General features: G+C 35.5%; 2 protein-coding genes across 3 annotated transcripts; one reads left to right on the top strand and one right to left on the bottom strand.

Moving 5' to 3' along the window:
- The first annotated feature begins 26 nt into the window (after positions 1–26).
- Positions 27–25,711, top strand: LOC142986532 (facilitated trehalose transporter Tret1). 2 transcript variants are annotated; one of them, XM_076135050.1, is made up of 14 exons: positions 27–187; positions 11,878–12,007; positions 14,969–15,073; positions 15,550–15,752; positions 17,953–18,108; positions 18,849–18,932; positions 19,902–19,989; positions 20,074–20,204; positions 20,626–20,835; positions 21,453–21,557; positions 22,137–22,235; positions 22,525–22,670; positions 24,268–24,388; positions 24,756–25,711. In XM_076135050.1, exons 2-14 carry the CDS (start codon positions 11,878–11,880, stop codon positions 24,840–24,842), a joined length of 1,665 nt encoding a protein of 554 aa, XP_075991165.1. In that variant the 5' UTR covers positions 27–187; the 3' UTR covers positions 24,843–25,711. The 2 variants fall into 2 exon arrangements, with proteins under 2 accessions (XP_075991165.1, XP_075991166.1); XM_076135051.1 differs by lacking the exons at positions 27–187; positions 11,878–12,007 and having other exon boundaries at positions 15,534–15,752.
- On the bottom strand, positions 3,809–11,523 carry LOC142986701 (uncharacterized). The gene is made up of 6 exons (XM_076135301.1): positions 11,310–11,523; positions 8,528–8,809; positions 7,977–8,137; positions 6,148–6,406; positions 4,518–4,613; positions 3,809–3,964 (listed from the first exon to the last, which is right to left on the bottom strand). The coding sequence occupies exons 1-6, from the start codon at positions 11,496–11,498 to the stop codon at positions 3,809–3,811; spliced, it is 1,143 nt and encodes a 380-aa protein (XP_075991416.1). The 5' UTR covers positions 11,499–11,523.
- Positions 25,712–26,263: the final 552 nt, after the last annotated feature.

The following is a 26,263-nucleotide window of genomic DNA, read 5'->3' as shown; positions in this document are numbered from 1 at the left end:
CTGCATCAGCGATAGAGAGGTGTATTGGTAGTATCGGGGCGAGAGTGGTGGCACAGTGGCACTGAGGCACACACCTCCGCCTGTGAGCGCAGTACACTGCCAATACCGGTGACAGTCACAGTCCTACGAGCCGCGTTCGTTCGCATTACCCTCCACCTACTCATACAATTTCGTGATCGCTGTTCAAGTAAGTGATTGCTTAATTTTATTAGTGGTGTATTAAATAACAATATTGAAGTAGATGACATTACATCTGGTTGCCCATTTTAGCTTTCGCAATATGTGCACCGCAAATGTATTTGAAATTGTTGTACTATGTGTTTATTTGTTATCCGGATTTGTTTTGCAATAAGCCTTGTGTAGTGGACGTTGGTGTGTTTATAACAACTTAATTGGTTTTAAATGGGTATTTAATGGCAGATTCGTCTATGCTGGCACTGAATTTGGCGGTATTTACACGATAACTTATGAAAATAATAAAAGCGTAACGACATTTTAGGTACATTTACTTAAAATTTAGAAGCTGTGTTGTATCCATTGCATTTTCCCATAATTTAGCGCTTATAAATAGTCTAATAAAGCAGGTAGGCGTTACTTTGATATAATTAAATCAGTTTTTCTGAAACTAATAAGTATTTAGTATTTACCATAAACTTGATCTTTAACTTTCAAACCGGCAACTGTCAACATCAATAATTATATTATAATTATTCAAGTTCTACTTTCCGCATGTAAACATCAGGAAATGTAGGCTGTTTAGTCTTGATAATTATTTCCGTTAATGTCGGCTTCTAAGTGGCTCATCTTGATGGCCCTTGAAACCTCCTTATATAAAATTTGTAACTACCGTACTGAATGAACATGCAATTCAAGATAGTTTTTTTCAAAGACAAGGTGATTGATAGAAAAATCGTAGTTAATAAACAAGAATATGAACATTATATGACGGTAGAATAAATTATACATATTATTATCTGGTCTAGTTGACCCACTTATATCTCATTTTAAAAGAATGGATATGCCAGCTAGAGTGATAGTAGAAATTCCTGCATGCAAATTCTACCATGCCTGACTTATCTGATTTTTTCAATGGTTTTGCACATTTCGATATATCCGTACGTCTTGTTATAAACAAAAAATAAAATAGTATTCGAAACAATTAGATAAAATTATTAGTATTTTGAAATACATGAGAGTCTTGTTACAGTAATACGATTGAGAAAAACTAGTGCTCGACGATAGTCTTAGTTGGGGCATAATTAATTTTAATTACCTACATATATTCGCATATCGCATTGCCGAAAATTAAGAAACCATGTGATCAAATAAACCGGAAAAATACTCACGTGTAGCCTACATTACAATATTTTAGTACAAGATTAAGCCATCATTGAAAAGAAAACAGGTTGACGCATATTTTGAGTGTAGTCGAAAGAACAGTCAGCAAGTAAATAAAAAAATATATGAATTTACACAGAAGTTCACATAATTTTAACAATATACAGGACATCAAAATTATTGACATCTTTATGCTAATCCGGCAATATGAAGTATGTTCTGGCTAATGTATAATAGAATACGGGAATTAACGCGATAATTCCTGTATTTTATTATATACATTAAACATGCAACGCGAGAGTTTAAAAGTAATTATGTACATGCCTTTTCAGAACATGGGTATAGATAGGTATGCCAGATTTTTCTATTATTTTTCCATGTCCTAAATATACCTAGTGAAGCCGAAAATGTTTAAATATGCTATTATTATATTTTCATTTATTTCTCTTGCCGTATTAACTGTAAAAGACTAAGTATAGATACTACTACCTTAGTACTTTGCTTTATTGTAGTGAAGTGTAGTGTACCTATCTATCTATGTCTAAACAAACATTACCTATACCTAAGTTTGGAATTCATAATCCCTAATTCCCTACCTGTACCGGCTTGTGTTGCTAAATTGTGGTAAATTGAAAAACAATAAAGTGATATTTCGAACTCGTTTTGTTTGATCCTTGAGCACAATTAATTTTGATATTTTTTCAAGACAAAACAAAACAGCTAGAACAATTTAGGTTTTCCAATGTATATGTACGTACGTCGTACAGGTCGCATACGAATTGTATAGATTCAATAATTATTCAGTAATGTTTCGGTAATTAATTAGGTGCTCATCAATGTCCGCATTTCGTACATTGTGGCAAACTTGTGAGCATGGCATCATGAAGATGAAGAGTCACATTCCTCGAATGTTTTGTTTCAACGTCTGACCCTCAGTTAATTCCGCTTCACGTTTTGTTTTACACTTAATTAAGTACATACTCACGTTAACGATTAATCGAGATGTTTTTTCGATTCAATCTTGTAAATGAAAGAAATAAGCTTATTTTATTGTCCTATCCTGGGGTAGATATCGTGTAAAGTACCGCAATTTATCCCAGATACTAATAAAACTACTCATGGATACATTTGCGAATCTTCAGTTTAATTCTAACTCTTGCGAAATATTCAACGAAAGATGAATAAGTCATTAAGATCCCACCTTTATCCATTAGGGTGTTGAATGGGAAACCGAAATACAGAGATATCTGCGTTTTTTGCATTTGTTTTAATATCAAATAGGTACTTAGCAGTAATTATAATTCCGTTTGTGGCGATTGCGTATCGGCTACAAGTTTCGGTGTCACTTTACTGTAAAACAAGGACATAGGTACTTAGTTCATGTACTTTCAATTTCTGATGTATCTTTATACATCAGAAATTGAAAGTACCTACATGAACTGGTCCTTTGACCAAAATAATGATGCGTTTTGTTTTACCTGAATACTTACCAAGGCTCGGTTTTATTCGCTTGCGACGAGTCATTTTGGCATTGATAATGGTACCTACTTTGCTAGAACGAATTAGCTTGGCGCGTTATATACGGTGAAACAAGCAAACATTGCCCTCATTTTGCTACACTTTTTTGCATCAACATATTGACAGATGTATACTTTAATACGCTGGTGTCCAAAAGAGTCTGTGTTCCTACGAGATGTTTATAAATAGACCGTGTTGCTCAAAGTGTGAATCAATAAGAGGTTTTCGCAAGAATATGTGTCTATTAAGCAATTGATGTCCAATCGTACAAATGTCAATAGGAAATCACGAAAATTTGTATAAAAATTTCCTACCAGTGCTATGGTAAACTCTCAGCTTTTGCAAGTGGTAGATGCAAAAAGTGGTACATAGTTAAAACGTGACTAGCGCATCGAATGGAAGGACATTGTAGGTAGTTAGGTACACATACGGGATTGTATCGTGACCTCGTGCGATAAACACACTACTTCTTATATCCTGCTGATACTGACCTCCAACCTCGCAGGATAACAGTATTTTATAGCATGATGTAAGTGAACTACTTTTTACTAAAGGTGACGCGTGATTTGAGGACAAGTCATTTATTCATACCGATGTGACCGATGTCATTTGTTCGGATTAGTTCGGAATAGGTACTAGCAGCCCTAGCAGGATATAAATGCTATGAATCGTAATGTCTCTATGAGATGTTATAAGTACACAAAGCTTATTGTTTCGACTAAATACATATGTATTTCATCTTCATAATGATATGACGATCTCAATTTCATCAAAACAGCACAATGAAGACAAAAAATCATTCGAAGAAAATTCTTTGATTTTGGTGAATATTACACTGTCTCGCCTGTTTTTCTGGTTAGTTAGTCATTTACTTCAAAACTTTGTGGTTATATGTTACAAAAAATAATATAACCTTTAAAATCGTTGTTTTATTATTGACCAAATTATGATTTTAAACTTGTTCAGTTTGAATATCTGAGGCCGATGCGGAATGTGACGAGCGTGGTTGAGGAGCTTTGCCGCGTAAGGTAACTGCTCTCAGAGTCTCTTGTATCCTAGTCGTCATCGACTTCACAGTACCGCTGCGTTTCTTTGATCCAACCTTCACCTGTAAGAACCATTTGAAAAATTATGATATATGTAGTATATTGGATGACACTGCTAACTAATCCATGAGTACTAATGAAATTACTTATTAAACTGTTACTGGTTGCAAGTTAGACCCACTATGGACATCCACCAGATTTAGTCAACTGCGCGAAAGTTACACTCAACTGACATTTTCGGAGAAAAATAATAACCAAATCGAACGCAAACTATTACGTTTACTTGTGATTATACAAATATTTTTTTACTAAAGACCGGTTTTGTTGATGAACACTTCTCAGAGCAGATGACTTGTTATTCTATTTATAATCGCTGGTTGCTGGATATCTAGTGTGATATGTCGTCTATCGTCGTAATATGCATAACATCTTCAGCATAGCGTGCGGTTCACGAATGTCAAAGGTGGCAAGTCATCTTACCACGTCGTGATGTCTATTTTCTGAACACGCCGCTTCGCAGATAAAAGATACACCTTGTTATCGGTGCTCATTTATTGATGGAAAATTTTAACCTTTTGGATGAAGGCATAATCATCCAAGACGATTTGAACATACCTTCGTAGATACCGGCGTTGATGGACCAGGCTGAGAAACCGTGGTTCGGGTAGTGTCGTCTTCTGAACTGTTATTTGATGACGAACTTGAAAACACCTGAAATTATTACAATCGTTCTTGGGGAATTTTTCTTTTTCATTTTTGGCTTCAAAAGTACGTCACCGCCTCCCTGTGACATTCTTCCACGTAATTAAATCATTTTCGGGAACTTGATTTCTACGAATCCACTTACGACAATAATTAATTTAAATTATAGCCAATGAGTCACACCAATGATTTTTGTTATGAGCATATTTAAAAACTAGGTACTTCAAGGATAAAAAATCTGTTTTTATTTTTTTCGTATCTTCAAAAATGACCGAGATATTAAACGTCAAAGTATGGCCTTCGCGCCAAACTCCGGCGAAGCGGCCGCACTGACGTGTGACGTCATCTCACGACACTGCTATTTCGTCAGTAGTTGCCGATACCTACATAGGCTCTTTGCGCTCTCGCGGTTTCGCTTTAAATAATTTGTTTTGCTTATAGTGGACAAACAAAATGGTTAGAAAATATTGTATTGTTCCTATGTGTACTAACTCCAGTGAAAAAACACCCCAAAAATTGTTTTTTCTGTACCATGTAAACTGTTTCATATTTTTGCAAAAGACACCTAATCTAAAACTTAAAGCCCGGTTCAGATACTGTCAAGCGCAAATGTTAAATAGAAGTTTATTGCCTTTTGAACACTTCCTCAAGATCAAGATGCCATATCATGTTCATACCTACCTAGCCATGAACTTCTACTAAACAGTTGATACTATTTAATGAGCAGTTCAATGACCTCACACGCGGCGGCGAGCCGAGCGCGGCGGTTAAGTTGGCGTTGGTTTTTTGTTTTGATAAAAGAACCCATGTTTATTAAATCTATATCAAAATTAAAATGTTAGTTTAATTAAAAGTTCTCATTACACACCCAATCATATAAAACTACCTACAGAGTAGATTCATGCGTTCATATGATAGCCATCAATCTGACTAAAGTCAGAGGCAGGGGTGACAATTTTTTTTTTTATAATATTATTTTAAAACGATGTTTTCCAAATTTACACTTAATAGGTACGTAACACTCATTATTTGTAATGCCAGTTGTAACAAACTTTCAATTTTATTGTTAACTACACACAAAAATATTATTAGTAGTATACCAGTTCAACTTTCTTTACCTGGGTCTAGTTGATGATTGTGTGCATGGCGATCGAGATCGAGGATATCTTAGTGGAGGCTTATTTTACAAAAAACACGATGAATAAATTTATAACACATACACATACACAGACTCTTTAAATATTAAATGCAAATCACTTTTCAAATCAAAACTCCGCATCACCCGCAGTCGAACAAGCGTGTCTGTCGCGACGTGACGTCAGCGCATAGTGCGCGAAGCAACACAAATTTAAAAAAGCAGTGAAACTTTATAACGCTGTAACTTCGGTAATTTCGACCCGATTTTGATAAAACAAAAACTATTATTATCAGCATAAGTACACAAATTAAATGCAGTATGTTTAATAGTCATATTTTGATGTGCTGGTGTGACTCATAGGAGATATTTGGAGTTCGGGCAGTAATATGTGGAGAGTTCACAAACCGGTATCAGAGAGACCCTCTTGACAGTCTCGATTGGCCTCGTCGTGTGTTCTGGTGGGAACAACAAGGGGTCGACGCAAAGTCTATTGTCTTCATTAACATTAAATATGAAGAATGAGCTGGCTAGGGGTGGTAGACATCGCACGAGGATGTGGCCGGCTGCTAATATGGCACACGCTAGTGCAGCTATTACCGCGACCACTGGCGCATAGCTGAGATATTCCACGCTCAAGTTGCATTCAGATGGACGCTCATCGTACCTGGAAAACGTTACGTCTTTGCCGCTATACGATTTTATTAATATCAATACTCTAATAGCAATGATACGTTGATTTTAAAATAACTAACTTGACTAACAGGTTTTTAATTACATAACAGAAATAAGAAACTCGGTTTTGTGTAAACAAAACATTTGTTCCATATGAATTAGTTTGATCTTTTTCATTCTTCCTTTCTTATTTCATATTTAATGTTGGGTTGTTATGACTTTTGCCTTACGCTAATAGTCAGCTGGTTGGACGCAGTCAAGAACACGTTAGATCAATGATTGAATAATGACTCGGTTGTCCCAAATACATTTGCAGCCATAACAATACGCGTGCCTAAGGCAAAATTTCTGAAAATTGGGTTAGCACTGACAGTAAAATGCATCTGTGTCCTTTCGTTAATTTAAAATTACTTGTAAATTATTCCATTTACTTGTATAACATTTTTTTATGGCTATTTAAAACTAAATCTGTAAATTTCCAAATTATAACGCAAATAGAATGCAATTTATTCCCAGAAATATGCTGGAATGTCTGAATTTTTAAACGCAATTAAAAAAAAACTACCTTTCTGCATTATGCCTCTATATATTACTAAACGACGCGTTTGTTGCTACTGCAAATTACCTACTGTTGCAAAATACTCAATATTTCTATTCTGAAAGTCTTATCGTAAATTCATCTAACCCCATGTCTATAAGTCTTCCATGGGTTTCAATTAGTTGCTCGTTAAATGATTTATTTTTATTTAATTAATTGCCTTCTGATAGCTAAATTACTTCGACTATTAGTCAGTAATTAGACTTGTTTTACTTGTAAGTTATCTAGAACAGGCCCAAGCGATGCGACGGATTTTTATATACAATCCTTGCATATAATACCTTTTATATACCACGTGTAGGCAATTAAATGAATGTGATAACGCCATTTACGTGTGCTCTTCTGTCAATCGACTTGTCTCTATTTTCTTTTAGCAAATAGTGTTTAATCCTGCTTAACTGATAGTATTAATTATTATTACAAAGTAGTTTCTAGACTGCCTGTGTTTCACGATAGCGTATTAAAATTTGACGGTAAAACACGAGACCCAAGGTTCGATTTACAGGTCTGACAAAGTGCTATAGGTCTAATTTATATTATTGACAATAGTAGTCCGGAGTTTGATAATACACGGTACATAGCAATAGGCTCGCAGAGACTAACATTTTTGGCGAAAGGCGAATCGCGGGTTCATTTCATACGCCTCTGAGTACACCTTTTGGCATAACAGGCATGATTTTATGTATGTACTAGCTGACCCGCGCAACTTCGCTTGCGTCACATAAGAGAGAATGGGTCATAATTTTCCCCGTTTTTGTAACCTTTTTTACTGGTTCTCTGCTCCTATTGGCCGTGATTATAGCCTATAGCCTCCCTCGATAAATGGGCTATCTAACACTGAAAGAATTTTTCAAATTGGACCAGTAGATCCTGAGATTAGCGCGTTCAAACAAACAAACAAACTCTTCAGCTTTATAATATTAGTATATACAGTATAGATTTATGTATTAAGTAGTTTATTTACCAATCGGTGACGCCGCAGTTCTTGATCCCATCACACACGACACCGCTAGTGAAGCAGAACTTCTTTCTGTCACTGACACATAGCGTTTCGTTTTTGTTGTTACACGACGCATTGTTAGGCTTTAACCGAGCCGTCGTGCCAGTAATTTGATACATGTCAGCCTGCATTATAAAATTATACTTATTTAAATTATTAACTATCTTGTTACATATGAGTTAATCGCTGAATAGATTTCCTTTGGTATTTTTACGTGCATTTATCAAAGTTTAGATTTGTACTTTATCTGTATCGAAAAACTATTTCACGATGTTACTGATAATTGTGTGAATTAGTAAATTTATGCACTGAAATTGTGTCATTAATGCGACTTTCTACTAATTAATTGGTCTTCTACTAATTACTCAATGAATGCGACTATAAGTCATCAAATATAGACACAGAGTTTTGGAGAAACGTCGAAACGAACTATATGAAGCTTGCATGTATTTTTTCTATGATAAATATGGTTCTACAAATAAACCAAAAAGTGAAAATTATGGATGAGTTCTTACATTCATATCTGAATTGATACTGCTGTTACTCAAGAATCTAAATCGGAGTCTTCCTAGGGCTGTGATAACGAAGTACGGCGAGAATATATCCCGGTCTCCAATCAGTTCACAAAGGCGAAGACACTTGTTCTTCTTCAAGACTATGAAAGCGTCCCTATTAACCAGGCAATTATGCAGCAAAATAGTGGGAAACTTTATGACTACTACCATATAAACGCTGGGAGTTTCACCCACTATCTCGATGTTGCATTCGTAGTCTATGCCGTTTAATGTTTTTAATACCTGCAAACAAAATTAATATATTAGTAGGTACTTACTGGAGGCCGCCCGCGATTTGTCCGCGTATAAACCCATCCCGTGTAAACCCCGCTCCCTCTCGGGAACTCCGGGATAAAAAGTAGCCGTAACTGTTATTCTGGGTTTACATACCAAATTTCATCGTTATCGGTTCAGTAGTATTTGCGTGACAGAGTAACAAACAACACACAAACTTCCGCATTTACAATATTAGTAGGATTTATTGTATTTTTACATAACTGTTCTATGACGATTAAATAATCGCGAATTCCTAAATTTATTTTTGTCAATACAGTAGTTATTCAGTGTTCCTATATTATTAAGAAGAAATTGCCTAGTTGTTACTAGACCACTTGCTTTCTTAACCTAGTTCAAAGACATAGAAAAAACAAGCCCAGTTGCTTACTAAAATTATAAAGTATTTTGCGTAATTACTACAGAAAAATATTGTCTAGAGTTGAATAATAGAAAAGCGAAAGTAAATCTATTTTCATTACATTACAACGCAATCATATAAAAATACGTTTTTTATTTAAATTATGTGTAATATCCCCATGAATACATACGACACACCTCCCGATTGTTATGTTCATTGTTCATATTATGTATTTACGTAGGAACGTTATTACACAAAGCCATTTGTCTAACTCCGGCGCATTTATTAACTACCTCCAGGTAATTAAGGTTCAGATAAGTGTTTCGGTATATTTCCCAGGAAGTTTGTCATTTCTGTTCACGTCAATGACAGTTAATGTTGGCCATAACCCACTTTAACATATACCTATGATGTCCCCACGTTTAGATCTGCCCGAGAGACTGACATGCCCGTTGAGATCCCAATCTCCCCAGGCACCTTCTAGCAATTTCTTTTCCGTAGCTAAATATTGCCCGTCACCCCATCATAATACCGAATTCCTATACCATAATCAAGCATCCCCCATCCCCTTGCAAAATTCCCATTAAACATAGAGCTCCAAAGGAGAGTAAAGCATCAGCCACTTTTGTTTTCGCGTTTAGTGAAAAAAAACATGGTGCACCGATCTTTCAAGATAAATAATTTTGGTATTTTATTAATATTCAAGGTTTTGACCAACACCTGTTACGTGTGCAAATTTTTAAAATAAAGTAGCTATGAAATGTTTATTGATAAGAAAATATATATTTAGCAACTCCATGCGTATATCATGACGAGAATCATGATAACCATGGATTCAAAGTCTAGACTGCATTAGTCCAGCTCGAGTGCTGTGACTTAGCCTATCGTCGTACAGGCGATTATCATTAGAGCAAATGCCGGAAAGTCATTGCAATCTCTAAAATAATAAGCAGGTGGATTTAAAGCCCATTGCACTGTTTGATTATCATCGTATAATAAAGCTGACTCGGTTGAACGCATTTGTTTAGTCAGCCATCAAACCGGCACGAAGGCTACGTTCCATAATAAAGTGTTTATTTATCTGCAAATTTTCTACAGTTTATCAGTTTCGAGACTTTCCAGTTATAAATAGTGCGAGCTAAAGTAAGTAATTAATTATGGAAGAAATTACAAGATAATTAAGTTATTATTCGACATATAATAACAAGGGGATGTGTTCAAAACAACAGTAAAGTGTGTAAGGTCAAGCTGCGTTTACATTAACAAGAGGAATTTATCTCTTTTCGAAGTTTCTCAGTATTTTCAATTGGGTTTTTGACTGTACCATTTTCCTGCTGTAATTTTCCGATATACCTGTGTTTAAACTGGCGCCACTCTGTGTTTTCATACTGCACAGGTTGCATTTGTCACGAATCTGTCTAACTTTCCAACAAGCTAGTTCTATGTGAGCTTGTTTTTATTAAATTTTAATTCCATCATTTATAGAATAAGTAGTATAGTTTTGTTGGTCGGAAATGAATATTTTTTCAACAATATCTCCATATTTATCTTATTAAATAAGTATTGTTTAAGTTGATTTCATTTATTAAGGGGATCTTTTTGCACATATCAGGAATTTCTAACTCCTGAAATGTGCAATAATATTACTGTACTGTAAGTTAGTTCTCTTATCTACGATGTGAAATAACAAAGTCGCGAATGTTTTGAAACCATTTTCTGCTATGCGAGAAGCGATTTGATTTACCTAAATTAACTATTTTAGTTCGAAACCACGTAAATTGATATCATGTTCCAGTTTCACGACTTGCTGCCGTTCACATATCCGATTTGTCACAGAGGAACAAAAATGTAGAATGTCTGACCATATTCAGTTTGATAATTATGAACCTAATGATAATGAAGATACTATTGCTCATTCTTTTTAATTCATGATTGTTTTATTTGATTATCTAAATTATCTACGGGTTACTCTACGAATACACTCGTTTGCATCATGATAACCTGCACTAAGACAGTCTCCACAAGATCTCTGAGAAATGGATGTTGCGAAGTACCTGTCACGGGTTGATGAGCCAGCCTTGAAGGCATAACACTATTGTATTTACTTACTAATGTGATGGTGTCGGACATTCCCATGCCAAATGACAAGTCGTAACGCAGTCGTTCAGAGAATGCACATTCTCTACTGATGTCCAATGGACGGTAAAGCAGAAGCAAACCCCTTTTCGCTGTTGTTTGCGATCCACTGAAAGTAGTATTGCAAATCAAAATTATTAGTACTAATGCTAATAGCGACATTTTGTTGAAGAATGTTGTAAAATTGTCTGTTGTATTTCAAGATGGCCATGCATGCTTCACATATTTGAGCTACCTTTAAGCACCTACTCCTTCGTGTGTGTATAAAGATTAAACCTCTGTGTCTGTGTGCAACATATTTTACGACTATTTCCCGGATACGGATGGTGGATGCTGTTTAGATAGAGATAAACACATATTTTGGCTTTAATTATTTTCTAACTACAAGGCTGCTTAACTGATGTAACAATAAAGATTATTCAAGAAGGCACAGTTTTAAAGCTCATTACCAAACTTTAAACTTGTACTTAGACCTGTCAGGTTTAGTGGTATGTTAGTTTTTCCGACGTGTTAATGAAATCGTTGTATTCGTTTGTTTTAGATGACGCAAGAAAAGGACACATCGTACGCCGAAGAGCACAACACCAGCAATGACTACAAATATAAAAAAGATTTTCGAACAGCATTGCCACAATTTTTAGCTGTTAGTGCCAAGAATTTGCTTCTCTTAGGTAAGCTATAACAGACCATATGCCTTTCTGTTATTTTTTCTACCTCTTAATTAACCATCAGGGTGTATTTTAAGTAGCCTCCTTTAGTACTGTTCCCAGGAGTAAATATAGGGATTTTTTTTCGTTTAAACCTGGATGTAAAATTTTCTAAACTGCTCTCTTTATTTGAAAGAACACAACTGGCTTTTTTCTGTATAGTTAATTAGCTATTACGTCGATTTTTCTTACAGGTAGGTCTATACTGAAAATACGAACCAAGACGTGTGACATAGTTTAGTTGATGATAGTTCGCAATCATGCAGATGCAGACAGCTCTTTGTTATATTTATAAGTAGATTCTTACTGTTTATGACACTGAATCAATTTAATCTTTATGCTTTTAAGCCTTTAAGGCGTTAACGTGCAGAATTAAAATCACGTCAGAGACTTACCTCGGGTTTCTGAGGTTTAGCGATAGTTTACTTATTCGATACCGTTGAGGCTTATAAAAACGACAGTTTGAATAGATAAACTACCGTTAAATGTGCCTCAGAAACCGGGCATACATATCCATACTAATATTATAAATGCGAAAGTAACTCTGTCTGTCTGTCTGTCTGCTACTCAATCACGCCTAAACTACTGAACCAATTTGCATGAAATTTGGTATGGAGATATTTTGATACTCGAGAAAGGGCATAGGCTACTTTTTATCCCGGGAAAATGACGCATTTCCCGGGAAAATTCAGGTGGCGAACGAAGTCACGAATAATCAATATTTTAATGACATTGAATTAACAAAATTCCGTCGCCATGGCAACTGTTTTAATGACGGATATGCCTTAGCGCAACTTCGTTACATATATTAATTTTGAGAATATTTTTCGTGAAAAAAAAGCATATTTTGTATCATTACGCTACGACCAAAAGGAGCAGAGTAATAGTAAAAAGTGTAACAAAAACGTGGAAAATTCTGACCCATTCTCTCTGTGACGCAAGCAAAGTTGCGCGGGTCAGCTAGTATCTAATATATAAAATTCTCGCGTCACAGTTTTCGTTGCCATACTACTCCGAAACAGCTTGACCGATTCTCATGAAATTTTGTGAGCATATTGAGTAGGTCTGAGAATCGGCCAACATATATTTTTCATACCCATAATTGACACTATTTTTTTTTTATTTATATGGCAAAGCAACGTTCTCCGGGTCAGCTAGTATTTTATAACTCTGGCGTTTCCATTGAGATTTTAACCGGTAGTATCAGCGGTATATGTATGGAAACTTAATTTAAATGTTGCACGGAATACTGTCTTGTTATTGGTTATAGTGAAAGTGAGAATGAAGGTTGAATACTTGTTGTGCAAGATGCGTAGTCACATGCTTTAACATTATTTGAATAAAACTCACCTAAGTACAAGACGTCATTTTTTAAACGGGTCCTTAGTAGGCATTCGAGTTTCAATACCAAATAGGTAGATAGATAAATTTATGTAATTAATGTCCAGCTGCTGGGCAAGAGTCGTTTCCCTGAACAAGTAAGGATATAGGCCTTGAGGCCCAACGCGGACGGAGTGCGGGCAGAGGACGTTCCATACCTTCGAATGTGCGATACGGTATCTCAAGCATGCAAGGTTGAATCATTAGTTTTTGTTTATCTCAAAATTTATTAAGCCTAGGAGCAAACAGAAAATTTGATCAGTCGAAGTTCTCCGTTAGCGTGCCCTTGAATGCCTTGAATGCAAACGGACTGTTAGGTATTATTTCAGACCTGTCTAAAGTGAAGGTCCCATCGTGCCCAACCCTTAGGTTGAATAGTTGCTAAAATTAACGATTTTATTAAGACCACTGAAAACATTTTTTCGAATTTCGACAAAGCAATAATATGCACGAAATAATCAATGGAAACAGAAATCCAACTATAGTGCATACTTGTCTTATACTATTACTACTACAAATGTGGGAAAATGTATTCAATCGTATTCGTATTGTAGTTGATTTATATGATCCGCATAATATTCTCCTTTCAACTAAACAGATACATATAATAATCAAATACAATACAAAACCTGATACAATTGGATTAAAAACAAGAAAATATTTTACATCTACATACAAATGTATTAATTCGCCTTTTCGGTTGACTTGATGGAATTTGAAACAGGTTTTGCATATCTGCACATTGACAAATATGTACATAAACGATTTTGTTTATTTTTGTATTTTTGGGACTGCTTCTACATATTGCGTGACATTTATAAGAATTATGTAACTTTATTGAGTCTAGTGATTCCCTTCCGGGTGATTACCATTATCTAGTTAGTCGTCATCACATAGTAGTGTACTCTTATCATTCAGTGTACGGTCAGATAGAAACATCAATCATCTAAGCACATGACTCGTGCAGTTGTCGTCTGTCGATAAGAACTAAGTACGTCTGAAAAACCAGTAAAAAGCAGTTCTTCTAGGTATTTTATCTTTACTATATTTACTATTCTGTATCCACGGTGACCTGGAGTAAGAGATAGGGGGAAACGCCATGTCACGTGGAGAAACATGTGGTGTACACAATCATTATGCAAATTATTTAATATCGATTCTCGGCAGTTACCACGCAACAAAAATGTGCCCATAAGAAGCGAGATCTGTATATATAAGTATTTTCTTTTAAAACAGCACCATTTAATGTAAGAACAAATTGTGAAAGACTGACAACAAAATTAGGCCAAAGCTTGTATCTATTTTAGTTCATTAGGTGCCTGGTCCCGCCCTCGCCCCATAAAAACAATACTTTATTTAGTCTGAATACGCCCAATATTCGTAGTCCAAAAATACATAACACTAAACCAACAGACTATATTTTTATTTAAATTGTATTGTTACGGAAGATTTGTCAGGTTAACCGTGAAAAGTGCTAGTTCAAAATGCAATATCATATAGTAAATTAATAATTAGATGAACTTAAATATTTATTTTTCATTTCAGGTTATGGAATGACTCTTGGTTTTTCTACAATTCTCATGCCAGCAGTACAAATGCCAAGAGAAGGCGAAATATTACATTTGAACAAGGAGGAAATATCGTGGATAAGTAAGAAATGTGTTTAAAATAACTTTGAATTAGTAACGGTTGTAATACAAAAGGAATTTTTTTAGTTTACATTTGTCGTACAATGCTTCAGTTCGTTCCTTTTCATTAAATTGTTCATTAGTAATTTGGATGTATGTGAAACATCAGTAGGTTATTATGATATCTCTCCTTTTATACCCGAAGTTGAAGAGGGATACGAAATACACACGTATTTTAGTGTTTTACTATTTTCAATGGTAACCCTATTCCGGGCTACTATTGGGGACAATGTAAGTTAGAAAAGACTAAAAGCACTTTGCTCAACCCGCAATCGCATTGATATATTGTCATGATCAGCAGAGAACCGCCATTTACGCAGTCTAGAAAGTTTTATACAATAAAAACTCTTCTACACACCACTTCACAAGACGTTAGTTGAAAACAGAATAATATTAAAGAAAGACTGTTAACGTTTAATTAGACTTATCTTTTTGCAGGTTCGATAAACTTAATAATAGTGCCTCTGGGATGTGCTCTATCCGGCGTGGTAACAACGCCTATAGGTCGGCGAAGGGCCATGCAGTTGGTTAATATACCTTTCTGCATCGCCTGGTTATTGTTTCATTTCTCCACTACAACGGGTCATCTTTATGGTGCGCTGTTTTTAACTGGTTTAGCCGGAGGATTGCTTGAAGCGCCCGTAAGTATATATCCTACTATGTTGTTACTTTATCACGCAAATAGTACTGAACCGATTACGATGAAATTTGGTATAAAGGTAGTTGAAGACCCAGAATAACACATGGGCTACTTTTTATACCGGAATTCCCGAGGAATCGGGATTTACACGGGAAGAGTTTCCACGCGGACGAAGTCGCGGGCCCTCTAGTATTTTTATAAGCGAGCTCTTGAAAAAGTGTTTTATTTTTCACTGCAACTTATAAATAAGATTTTACTTACTTATTGGATATGATAAGTTATAGAACGATTTTTTTTTCAATCACGTAAGTGATTGAATTCTTCGCTTATTATTGGTATTTTGTGCTAACATAGCACCTTCATAGATCATAGGTCACACAAGAATGTACACAAACTCGTCAATGAAGGGCGAATGACGGAATACTTCCGTAAACTTTAAGGTTTAAGGGCAACCTGCACACGTTCGCTTGTTACCAACGAGTGCCAACGACCATAGCTTGCATTGCTACCATATAAGTACATATAAATACCTGTATTCATGTAATCGAACGTTATAGCGTGCGGTTGGCAAAGATGTAGAATTAGTAGAGTATGCCACCTCTCCTTTTTCTTAGCTGCTTTTCGCTGTACCTATATTAACAATTTGATATCATTATCAACGATGTCTATGCCCCAAACAAAATGAATCGCCTTTCCTTCCTGTCAGAAAGTATCAATCAATACTCTCGTGTAATCGTACGCACCTGTTGTGTCGTGTAATTATATCGATTTTACAGTAAGGACACATACAAAGCACTTTTACTCTTCAAAAATTTGATACGTATTATTGGGCTGTTTGCAAATAATGCTTAGCGTTAATGTTCTTAAAGGGTAATAAACTTTTTACAATCAAGGCTAATTGCAAAGTATATGACGTACATCATCACGGCTTAGCCTTTCTTGCAAACTATGTTGGAGTCGGCTTCCAGTCTCACCGGATGCAGCTGGATACCATAGTGTTTTACATAGAGCGATTGCCTATCTGACCTCCACAACCCAGTTACCTGGGTTATAACACGATACCCTTCGGTAAGACTGGTTGTCAGACTTTCAAGCTTCTGACTACTGTTAACGACTGTCAAAGATCTTCGAAATTGATAGCCGGGACCCACAATTTAAAGTGCCTTTCGAAACACGGAGGAACCCGATATGTATGAGATGGTCACCCATCCACAGAACAACCTCGGCAAGCGTAGCTTAACCTCAGAGATCGATCCGCGCGGCTGTTGTTAACTAAGCCACGAGCTCCTCCTAAAGTATATGACGTACATATGTATAGGTAATAAACCTTTAATATTACACTTATCGTGTTTCATGGAAAATTCTTTGTTTTGTTCATCTCGTGATATAAATAACTTTGATTTACGATTACCCTACATATTTTGTATCGTCTTTATTTCAATCAATGACTGACATATGAGGTCGTAAGGTCAAGATACGAGACGAACTCGATACAAAGTAACACGACATGTATCGAGGGAGGTAGACAATGTCTGTTAATGGCTATTTATCAATACTATATACTATTGATACTATTAAAGATTATCTAGCGAAAGTAACTGCCTGCCTTGAACGCTTTCAAGGCTAAACTGCTGATCAGTTTCACGTGGAAATTAGAAGTGTTAAAAACTACATTTTTGTGTAAATAAGGCACTTACCTATACCGTGATGTCCTTTCCGTAGCAGCGTGATGTAAACTACCACACAGAAAACATTTCAGTACAGTTATACGGCAGATTGGTATTTGAATGTTTGATAAGTAATGACGTATATTGCACACCCAATTAAAATAGACCAGAATGCATGTGCATAAAACAAACATAATATTTGGCTCATCCCTTTATAATATCTGCGGGATTTGCTATACATCTATGTTATTTGTATAGAACACGGGCATCCTACTAATATTATAAATGCGAAAGTTTGTGAGAATGTATGTATGTATGTATGGATGTTTGTTACTCTTTCACGCAAATAATACTGAACTGATTACGATTAAATTTGGTATTTAGGTAGTTGAAGACCCAGGATAACACATAGGCTACTTTTTATCCCGGAGTTCCACGCGGACAAAGTCGCGGGCGGTCTCTAGTTGTTTTTAAAATTATCAAATCAAACAAACGTGACTCAAGCAAAGGCAATAATAATGTCAATTGTTTCAGGTGTTGACATACGTGGCGGAGATCACACAGCCCCACATCCGAGGAGCGCTGGCTGCTACCAGTTCCTTGTGCATCATCCTGGGCGTCTTCACACAGTTCCTACTTGGTATCTTCCTCTACTGGCGGACCGTGGCTCTGGTCAACATTTCATTTACGGTGAGAGAAATTCTGAACCGCCTATGCGTGAAAATTAAAATTCGTAAAATATTAAAGGAGTCCGTTTATGACCTTTGTTTTGTTCTATTTTGTACGGTTATACCATTGTTCGGATCAAATTTTGTAACAGATAGAAGTGTGATAAGAAACAAACGAAATCTTAACGAATTTTCGTTTTAGATGGTTATATAGTAAGGTTATACTTTGCGCTATTGCCCTATATACTTGAATTATAATAGTAGTATAGATTCCAATCTAATCGCAATCAATGTCGCATTCTAGGTATTGACAAAATCGTACTTCTAAATACCTCAGACTTAACCCATGACGCTTATTTAAAAAAACATGAAAAAAATCCTTGTGAAACTATGTTTAGGTAAACAGTTTCATTTAAAAACAATGTACAATCATGCAATATTTTTTTTTATAACACACATGTCTAGTAAGTATTGTGATACCGTTTTACTAATGTCATGTTAACACAGCCAGGTTTTTCCCCATAACGCTATTTTACCAACTATGAACAGTTTTCCTATTACAAACACACAGGCTTGAAAGTACTGCCAGAACAAAAGTATTTTATCAGCTTTTCAAAATAATGGCTGTTTTGGCCAATATAGAAAAATGAACTTAGTGCTTTGCAAGCCTCTTAGCTACCATCTCTTTTCGAACATTCTAGAGTCGATTTGCTGCAAACGCTTAAATGCCAATAGTTTTATATGTTATTCTTTTATTTACAGGTTTTGGCTATTATCGTCCTGTGCTTTATACCCGAGTCCCCCCACTGGCTTGTATCGAAGAGACGCTACAATGATGCGAGAAAGGTACCTATTCAGTTTTAAATGATAACATTCCTTTTAACAAAGGTATCACTTACTTACCTATTTAGGTTTCCCCCAATGTAAAAGTAAAGGCAATTCCAGAAACTTGTCCTTTCTTTAATAACTAGGAACAATTTAAACGTTTAACTTGGCAAGGCATGTCAAAGAAAGTACTACTACATAGGACCTAGAGTTACTTCGTTAACATTACTATCACGTCCCTGTACCTATCTAATATCCTGCAGTGTTCAGAGCTACATTCTCCTATTTTTATAAGACGTATCGAGAAACAACTGTAATGGTATTCTAGTGATTCCAATGCTTATTACAAAGGTGAGATATTGTGCCTATATGTGAGTGAATTTTAAATAATATGTGACTAGTAAAATCTGATGTCGTAATTCTCAGTCACCTAGACTTAAAATAAGACATTTAGAATTTTAAACCATAGCGAGAACCACAGAAACAGTGTTTTAAGACTGAGTAGATACCTATATTAGGTAGTCAGTCTTAAAACACTGTTTCTCTTAAGTATCTCTTAGTCTAACAGCCCATTGAAATCACGGACATTATTGATAGTTAACAGTCGGAGGCCAATTGACGACGTGCTTCACTAAACCGCGGATCTATAACAAACAACAACCTTAGCATTTTTTCCATTTTTATGTTTAATATTCTATTTAATTATAAGTACTATTTTCTGATTCATGATGGTGAAATTAGTTTTTATAGTAGAATGGTCTACATAAATTGCGAAGAGTCTATATAAATTTAACGACGTAGTAAATTATGTATTTAAGTGTTATTTGTTGATCAAATGGTTATTGAAGCACTTAACAAACGTTTGATATTAGCGCTTAAATGTCACCTTTAAGTGCAAAGAGGTGCAGTAAACGAGTTAATAAGGATGTGCTTGTACGAGTATTTTTCAGCTTATTACCTTCTCTTGTAAACAATGATCGCTTCTTTCAGAGTTTGCAATGGCTACGAGGGTGGACAACTCCCAACGCTGTAGAACAAGAACTTCAAGATATTCAAGCGTTATTCAAAAAAGAAAAAGGTAAACGCATTTAAATATTTTGAACATGCTATATTGACCATTTGCATGACTATATTCCAATAATGATGGCTTTTTTTGTTGCAGTTGCCGATGACTCTGACGAAACGTTATCTGAGAAAATGTCTAATTATCTCAAGAGGAGTTTTTATGTTCCATTCTTCTTAGTTTGCTTCAGTTTCTTTGTAGGACATTTCAGTGGAATGACTACTTTACAGGTACATAATTTAATAGATACTGTCTAATATGCCTCTTTTTTAAAAGCCACTATCATTTACATCACATTCTTGCATCAATTAACAAGAGCTTTTAGACCAAGTCTACAATTTATAAGAATTACTCTAGTTCTTTTTCAAAAACGTTAAATTAAAAAATAAACTATTATATTAGGTCAGGGAAAAAGTTTTTTCGCATTATAGTATGTATGAACTTGTAATAAAATCTTTTCTCTACACAAAAAAGCTCGATATTTGGGTACCTCACGAGCACACTGAAAGAAACATTATAAACCGTGTACTCATTTGTGATTCTTGAAGCCAAAGAGATTTTATTACGAGTTCATCATACTATAATGCGAAAAGACTTTTTCCCCGACCTAATATAATTGTACTGTATATGTAATATTAACCTTTCTTTCAGACATACGCAGTATCGATATTCCAAATGTTAAAAGCACCAATCGACAAGTACTACGCGACGTTGATACTGGGAGTGCTTCTCATCCTGGGCTCGGCGACGTGTGTTCTTCTAGTTCATTACACTGGCAAACGACCCCTCACCTTCTTCTCCACTGGGGGTGCCGGCGTCTGCTGTATACTCGTTGCTGCATACGACATATATATCATAGTGGTTCGGACATATTTTATTATATATCTTTCTTTAAGGCAGTGGTTTCCAACCAGTGGGGCGCGGAAGTCAAAATATGGACCGCGAAGGATCTTAAAATTTTAAATTTTCAGGATTATTGTAATACTATTTTAATATACTTACATACTGGTCCCTGCTAACGAGAATAATATATAAGTGGTCCCAAACTAAGAAGAGGTTGGGAACCCTGCTTTAAGGCGTTTGAAAAGATCTGCTTAGAGTTGTGTACTAAAACTCTTAAATTTCATAATTTCTAAGTATTACTGTCCCACTGCTAGAAGCTAGAAGGGCAGAAGCCGCAGAAGGTTAGTCAAGTGCGGTTTTGTTTCTGATTGGGACATGGAACTCTCAGACGCGTAAGGTTTCTCCACAATACTTAATTAACTTTATCAAAAAAGTGGTAATAGCATTTTTGTGTTAAGTATCTTAATTATTTATTACTCATTTAAGCTTCTAGTATCTTTTTACGATATCTACGTATTAGGATCGCTGTTGCTTTAGCTTTACTTATCCTCCTTGTCAAAGCCTATTTAACCGTAGGACATTTTAGGTATTTGATTATTCCAGTGATGTTTTCAGCATATTATTTATTTCTACAGTGTGGTGTTCCAAGTGAAATAACGCCGGAGACAAACACGACATCAACTATCAACACAACCACAACATCAGCCACCAACGTCACGTCACTTGGCGGTCAAGATATGGTAGGAGTTTCTCCCTTTTATCAGTGATTAGTATGGAATCACACTTTGCCTAAAATAAGAAGGACGTTATCAATTCGTACAGTTTTAGAGTTCCGTACGCAAAGGGAAAAACGGGACCCTATTACTGAGACTTCGTTGTCTGCCTGTCTGTCTCCACTTCTCCAGGTTGTATCTCATAAACCGTGATAGCTAGAAAGCTGATATTTTCTCAAATTATATATTCAAATATTCAAAAAAAATAAAGATATTTAAGGGGTCGCCATACCATAAACGAATTATTTTTCGTATTTTATAGCTCAATATTAAAAACGGTAAAGGGTAGGCGCTTCAAATTTTACAGAATATTAACTTGTAAACCTTTCAAAATAAATAATTAAATAACAATAAAGTAAATATCAAAGGAGGGCTCTTATTATTTCTGTCGTTATAACTTATGCGTGGACTTATTTTTAATGTCTATTATTTTATATTAACCGACCCCACTATAAATTTATGATTTTAGCCATCTTCATGGTGCTAATATTAAGCTTTGGAGTCTTTTTTTTGCAAGAAATACAATGTATTCCTTTTTATTTTTAGCATAACCCATATTCCTGGATGCCCATGACCTTGCTGATGCTTTTAGCGTTCATTTCACACACGGGTCTAAGGCTGCTGCCTTGGATATTAATTGGAGAGGTAAATAATATAATTATACCGGTAGTTTTACATCGTAGTGACTACATACGTGCTAAACAAAACTGTCTTAAGAAAAAAGTCTTATGTCAATCTAATCTTAAATCTTGCTCACTCCCAACAAGAACTATTTTTTTCGCCAGACGCATCGATATGCAACCTGAAAAATAAAGTGTTGATGCTTAAGTAGTTGTTATTTTATTATTATATGAGTTTTATAAATTTTATTATTTGATATTGTGTAGATTTTTGTTTTCTGATCAAAATGACAGATTAACTTGTATTTAATTAGGTGTTTAGTGCAAAGACGAGGGCCGGTGGTGCAGGTTTGGCCAGCGCTGTTGGATACATATTTGGATTTCTGGCGAACAAAATGTACATCAGTATGGTCGATACTCTGTCTATATGGGGCACTTACGGCTTATATGGAATTGTGAGGTAACAAAACAAATTTTATTTAATTAATATGTGTGTATTGTATGTATGTAACAACTATGTATTGTTAATACGAAGTTTTATTTTGATGTTTAATAACTTTCTATGTCTAAAAAGATTTATGGTTTCGCGAATAATAATATAATAGGTTTAGAAGATTTAAATTTTATTCAATTCGATTATTACAAATATTTTATTAATTCCAAGTTCCGTACTTGAAAATTAATGTTATAGTGGTAATAATAATCAACGGAAATATGATGCAAACTTTAATTTTTTAATTAAATTATACCTAGTAGGCGCTTCGGTACTTTTAATACCTTTTTTTAAATCGTGGGTCGGGCTAAAACAATATTTCTTGAGATTACTATCAACAATTCTCAATAATTGTCATGTGTACAAAAGTTGAGATTACAAACTGTAGCTATACATACTCTCCTGAGCAATGAGTGTGGAGAGTATGTGAAACCGTCCATTATCTTCTAACCCCTTATTCGAAATACGCAACGTTTCATTAATAGCGCGAGGGAATAGAGATTTTATATTTAAGTGTCTTCAAACAACTTGAACAAAAGTGGGTGTTCCAGAAAGGCAACTGAACCGGAAACCCGGTGCAGGGGACTCTCGGTTGACCTGTTCTACCGATCGGGTGATCTTGCCTTTGCGCCCTGCAATTCTTTCCAAGCAGACGTTAAAATCATTCATTATTATGTAGCTAAAGTAGCTAAATTGTTTAGATGTGTATGTACAGTATTTCTATGACATTCTCAATGTAATTGATCTTCTGTGCAGTTTGCTTATGGCCTTAAAATAATCAACAAAAATAAATATTCGTTGTTTTGTTTGTTTCTTATCCCATTTTTATCCATTTAAAAATCTCGGTTGAACTATGGTAAAAGAATATAAGGGTGCGTCCACATCTGGCGAATGTGCCGCGAATGTGCAGCTCGCGAGCCGTTTGCGAGCTGCGCGCGTACAATTTTGTTCGAGCGCCGCTCCTGCGCCGCCCGCGCGCAGTTCACGCGCAACCTAAGCGCCGTACGCGATCAGCGCGCGGGCGGCGCGCTAGCGGCTCGCGTCTTCCTTCCACCCGCGTCTCAATCCCCGCACCCCTAACGCCGTTGTCTCTTTTTTTTCCTTTTTATTAGTAATATAATAGCTAATGATGCAGCAATTATATTAAAAGCACTAGTGTCGTCCGACATCTTCGAAAGTACTGAGCCAGAAATAGAACTGTAAGCGCGAGGATTGAGTACGCGCAGATCGCGCGCCGCGCGCACGCCTTTATACGAGCCTTGTATGAGTTGCGCTAAAGAGGCGCACCAAACTATTGCCGTGACTGCACGCGCGCAGCTCGCCGGCAGCTCGCAAACGCTTGCGAGCTGCACATTCGCGGCACGTTCGCCAGATGTGGACGCACCCTAAGGTATGCTAACCGATACTGCCTACTCCGAGTCAAAATAGAATAAGAAAATGTGATAAACAAACAGCCTCAATATTTGACGAAATTATGTTTTCTCGAACCATAGTGGGTTCTCAGTTCACCCTCTCGAAATATCAGCCAGATGAACATTGTAATTACAAATTCATTGTTTTTCAGTTTCGTGGGCTGCTTCGTATTCTATTTCATTTTACCTGAGACTGAAGGGAAGAAGTTGAACGACATTGAGAGTCATTTCGCTGGGCGAAAGAAGCTGAGTAATTACGTTTACCGTTCTCAGGTTTGTACTCGTAATTCTTCATAAAAAACAAAAATATTTTTAAGGACAGACTTCGAAACTCAATCTGAATCGTGGTCCAAATAGTATTAAACGCTTTAAAACTATCAATGCCCTACCAATGTAATTAATGTGACAGTTTGTGAGGATGGTAGATATGTACGTTAAGTACGTTTCATGAAAATACTACTACTGGATAGATTTTAATGACATTTGGTACACTGATTATGATAGGTTACAACCTGGATTACACATAGGATTCTTTTTTCAGTTTCGTGACTTGATGACTTATAACCTCGGGAAATCTAGTAAGCTAGTTTTAAATAATATTCTTGTTATGGAGACTTACGTTTTGTTTTTCTGTGCACAGAGAATTCCGACGGTTGACATATCAAGGATGCATGAGCTGAAAGGAACTACCAACCCAACATTCGAGGGCGACATCTCAAAGTTATAACCATGTCTTGATTTTATATTATTGAGACTAATGCAAATTTGTAAATGAAAGCTTGATACGTGTGACTGAGTTCACGTGAATGAAGAACCGACAACAAAATGCATACCATGTTACAGCCCAAGTGATGATCATCTTTACCGCCGATGTAACTAAAGCGGGTTTCAATAACCTACCATCAGTTATGGATAGTCGTATTACGGTTCAAATTCCTAATATGAATTGCAATATAAATAACAGATGTTGCTCGCAAACTACCATTATTAGGTACGGCTATCCTATATTGATGGTAGATTATTAAAACGGGTCGTAAATTGAGTATGACATCTATTATGCGTATCAAGCTATTTTTTACAAGGTACAGTAACCGTAAACAGTTACGGTAATAGTCAACTACCATGAAAATATACCACTTTTCTAGGGTTGAGAGATTTTAGATATTATGCTGTGATAATACTGGCAAAATGCTATGGTTTGATCGGGCAGTCATGTTTCGGATACCAAAAATATGAAGCCAGAAAAAAATATTGTAATCGAGCTTTTATTTTTGCTTATTGTATCATTTATACACACTTGCCATATAAAAATGACAATAATAATTTTAATACTTAACGCAAATACATTTATGCCTTTTGTTTTAATGTTTTGATGTATATTGTCTCGTCAAGATTTTTTTATCAATTCTACCATGTTGTGTTTCTGTCTAAAATAATTAAAATACAAATTAAAATATTTAAGAAATAGGACATTATGAAAGGCGTGATATTAATCATATTAAGTGTAAATTCCTATGTAAAATAAATTTTAATATATTATTATACCGCCCTACTTACGTGCCAATGTTATTTGTTAATAAATATAATTTAAGTTATGTTACCCAAAATGAGTTTTATTTAAGTAGGTACCTTATAACATAAACCTGCCTTTTTTAATTTTAATCGTGTTTATCGCCGTAGTACCTAACTCAGATCCATTTATTTCTTATCCATTTTTATTTATTTTCCCCCAATAATTCTCAGTAAACAAGCCTTTTGCAGTTACAACCTATAATTTTTATTAAAAGTGGTACGAAGACGACTTACCTACACTATCCTTTACTCAAATAATTTGTGCATACTTGTACTCAAATATTTTTTACTTGTATTGCTATAATACAAGTAAAAAATAATTCGTTCTTCAAATGATAACATGAAATTATAGAGAACATAAGAGCTGTTTTGTTTTTGACTGTACCATATATTAGATATCTAATCTTCATATACATAATATAAGCCCTAGAGGTTGTCGAGGCAAAGCTCAGAGAGAATGGCGTGTAACACCATGTGTACTTACACGAACCATTTGCCTTTAAAAGCTGTTTCAAATAAACACAACAATTTCCTTGGTACATAAGTCAAATTTTACTTTATCGTGATTTGTTCACA

This window comes from Anticarsia gemmatalis, chromosome Z, assembly GCF_050436995.1.
Source record: "Anticarsia gemmatalis isolate Benzon Research Colony breed Stoneville strain chromosome Z, ilAntGemm2 primary, whole genome shotgun sequence".
Classification (NCBI taxonomy): Eukaryota; Metazoa; Arthropoda; class Insecta; order Lepidoptera; family Erebidae; genus Anticarsia; species Anticarsia gemmatalis.
The sequence above is the reverse complement of the archived record's forward strand: the minus strand, read 5'-3'. Positions and strand labels throughout refer to the sequence as shown.

Excerpts from the sequence above, each read along its gene's own strand:
- LOC142986701 (XM_076135301.1), bottom strand. The coding sequence starts at position 11,498 with ATGTCGCTATTAGCATTAGTACTAATAATTTTGATTTGCAATACTACT. Across the intron at positions 8,810-11,309 it reads TGTCCGACACCATCACATTA|GTATTAAAAACATTAAACGG; the intron begins GTAAGTAAATAC and ends TTTTGTTTGCAG. Across the intron at positions 4,614-6,147 it reads AGAGGGTCTCTCTGATACCG|GTGTTTTCAAGTTCGTCATC; the intron begins GTTTGTGAACTC and ends TAATAATTTCAG.
- LOC142986532 (XM_076135050.1), top strand. The coding sequence starts at position 11,878 with ATGACGCAAGAAAAGGACACATCGTACGCCGAAGAGCACAACACCAGC. Across the intron at positions 18,933-19,901 it reads GCTACAATGATGCGAGAAAG|AGTTTGCAATGGCTACGAGG; the intron begins GTACCTATTCAG and ends CGCTTCTTTCAG. Across the intron at positions 24,389-24,755 it reads ATTACGTTTACCGTTCTCAG|AGAATTCCGACGGTTGACAT; the intron begins GTTTGTACTCGT and ends TTCTGTGCACAG.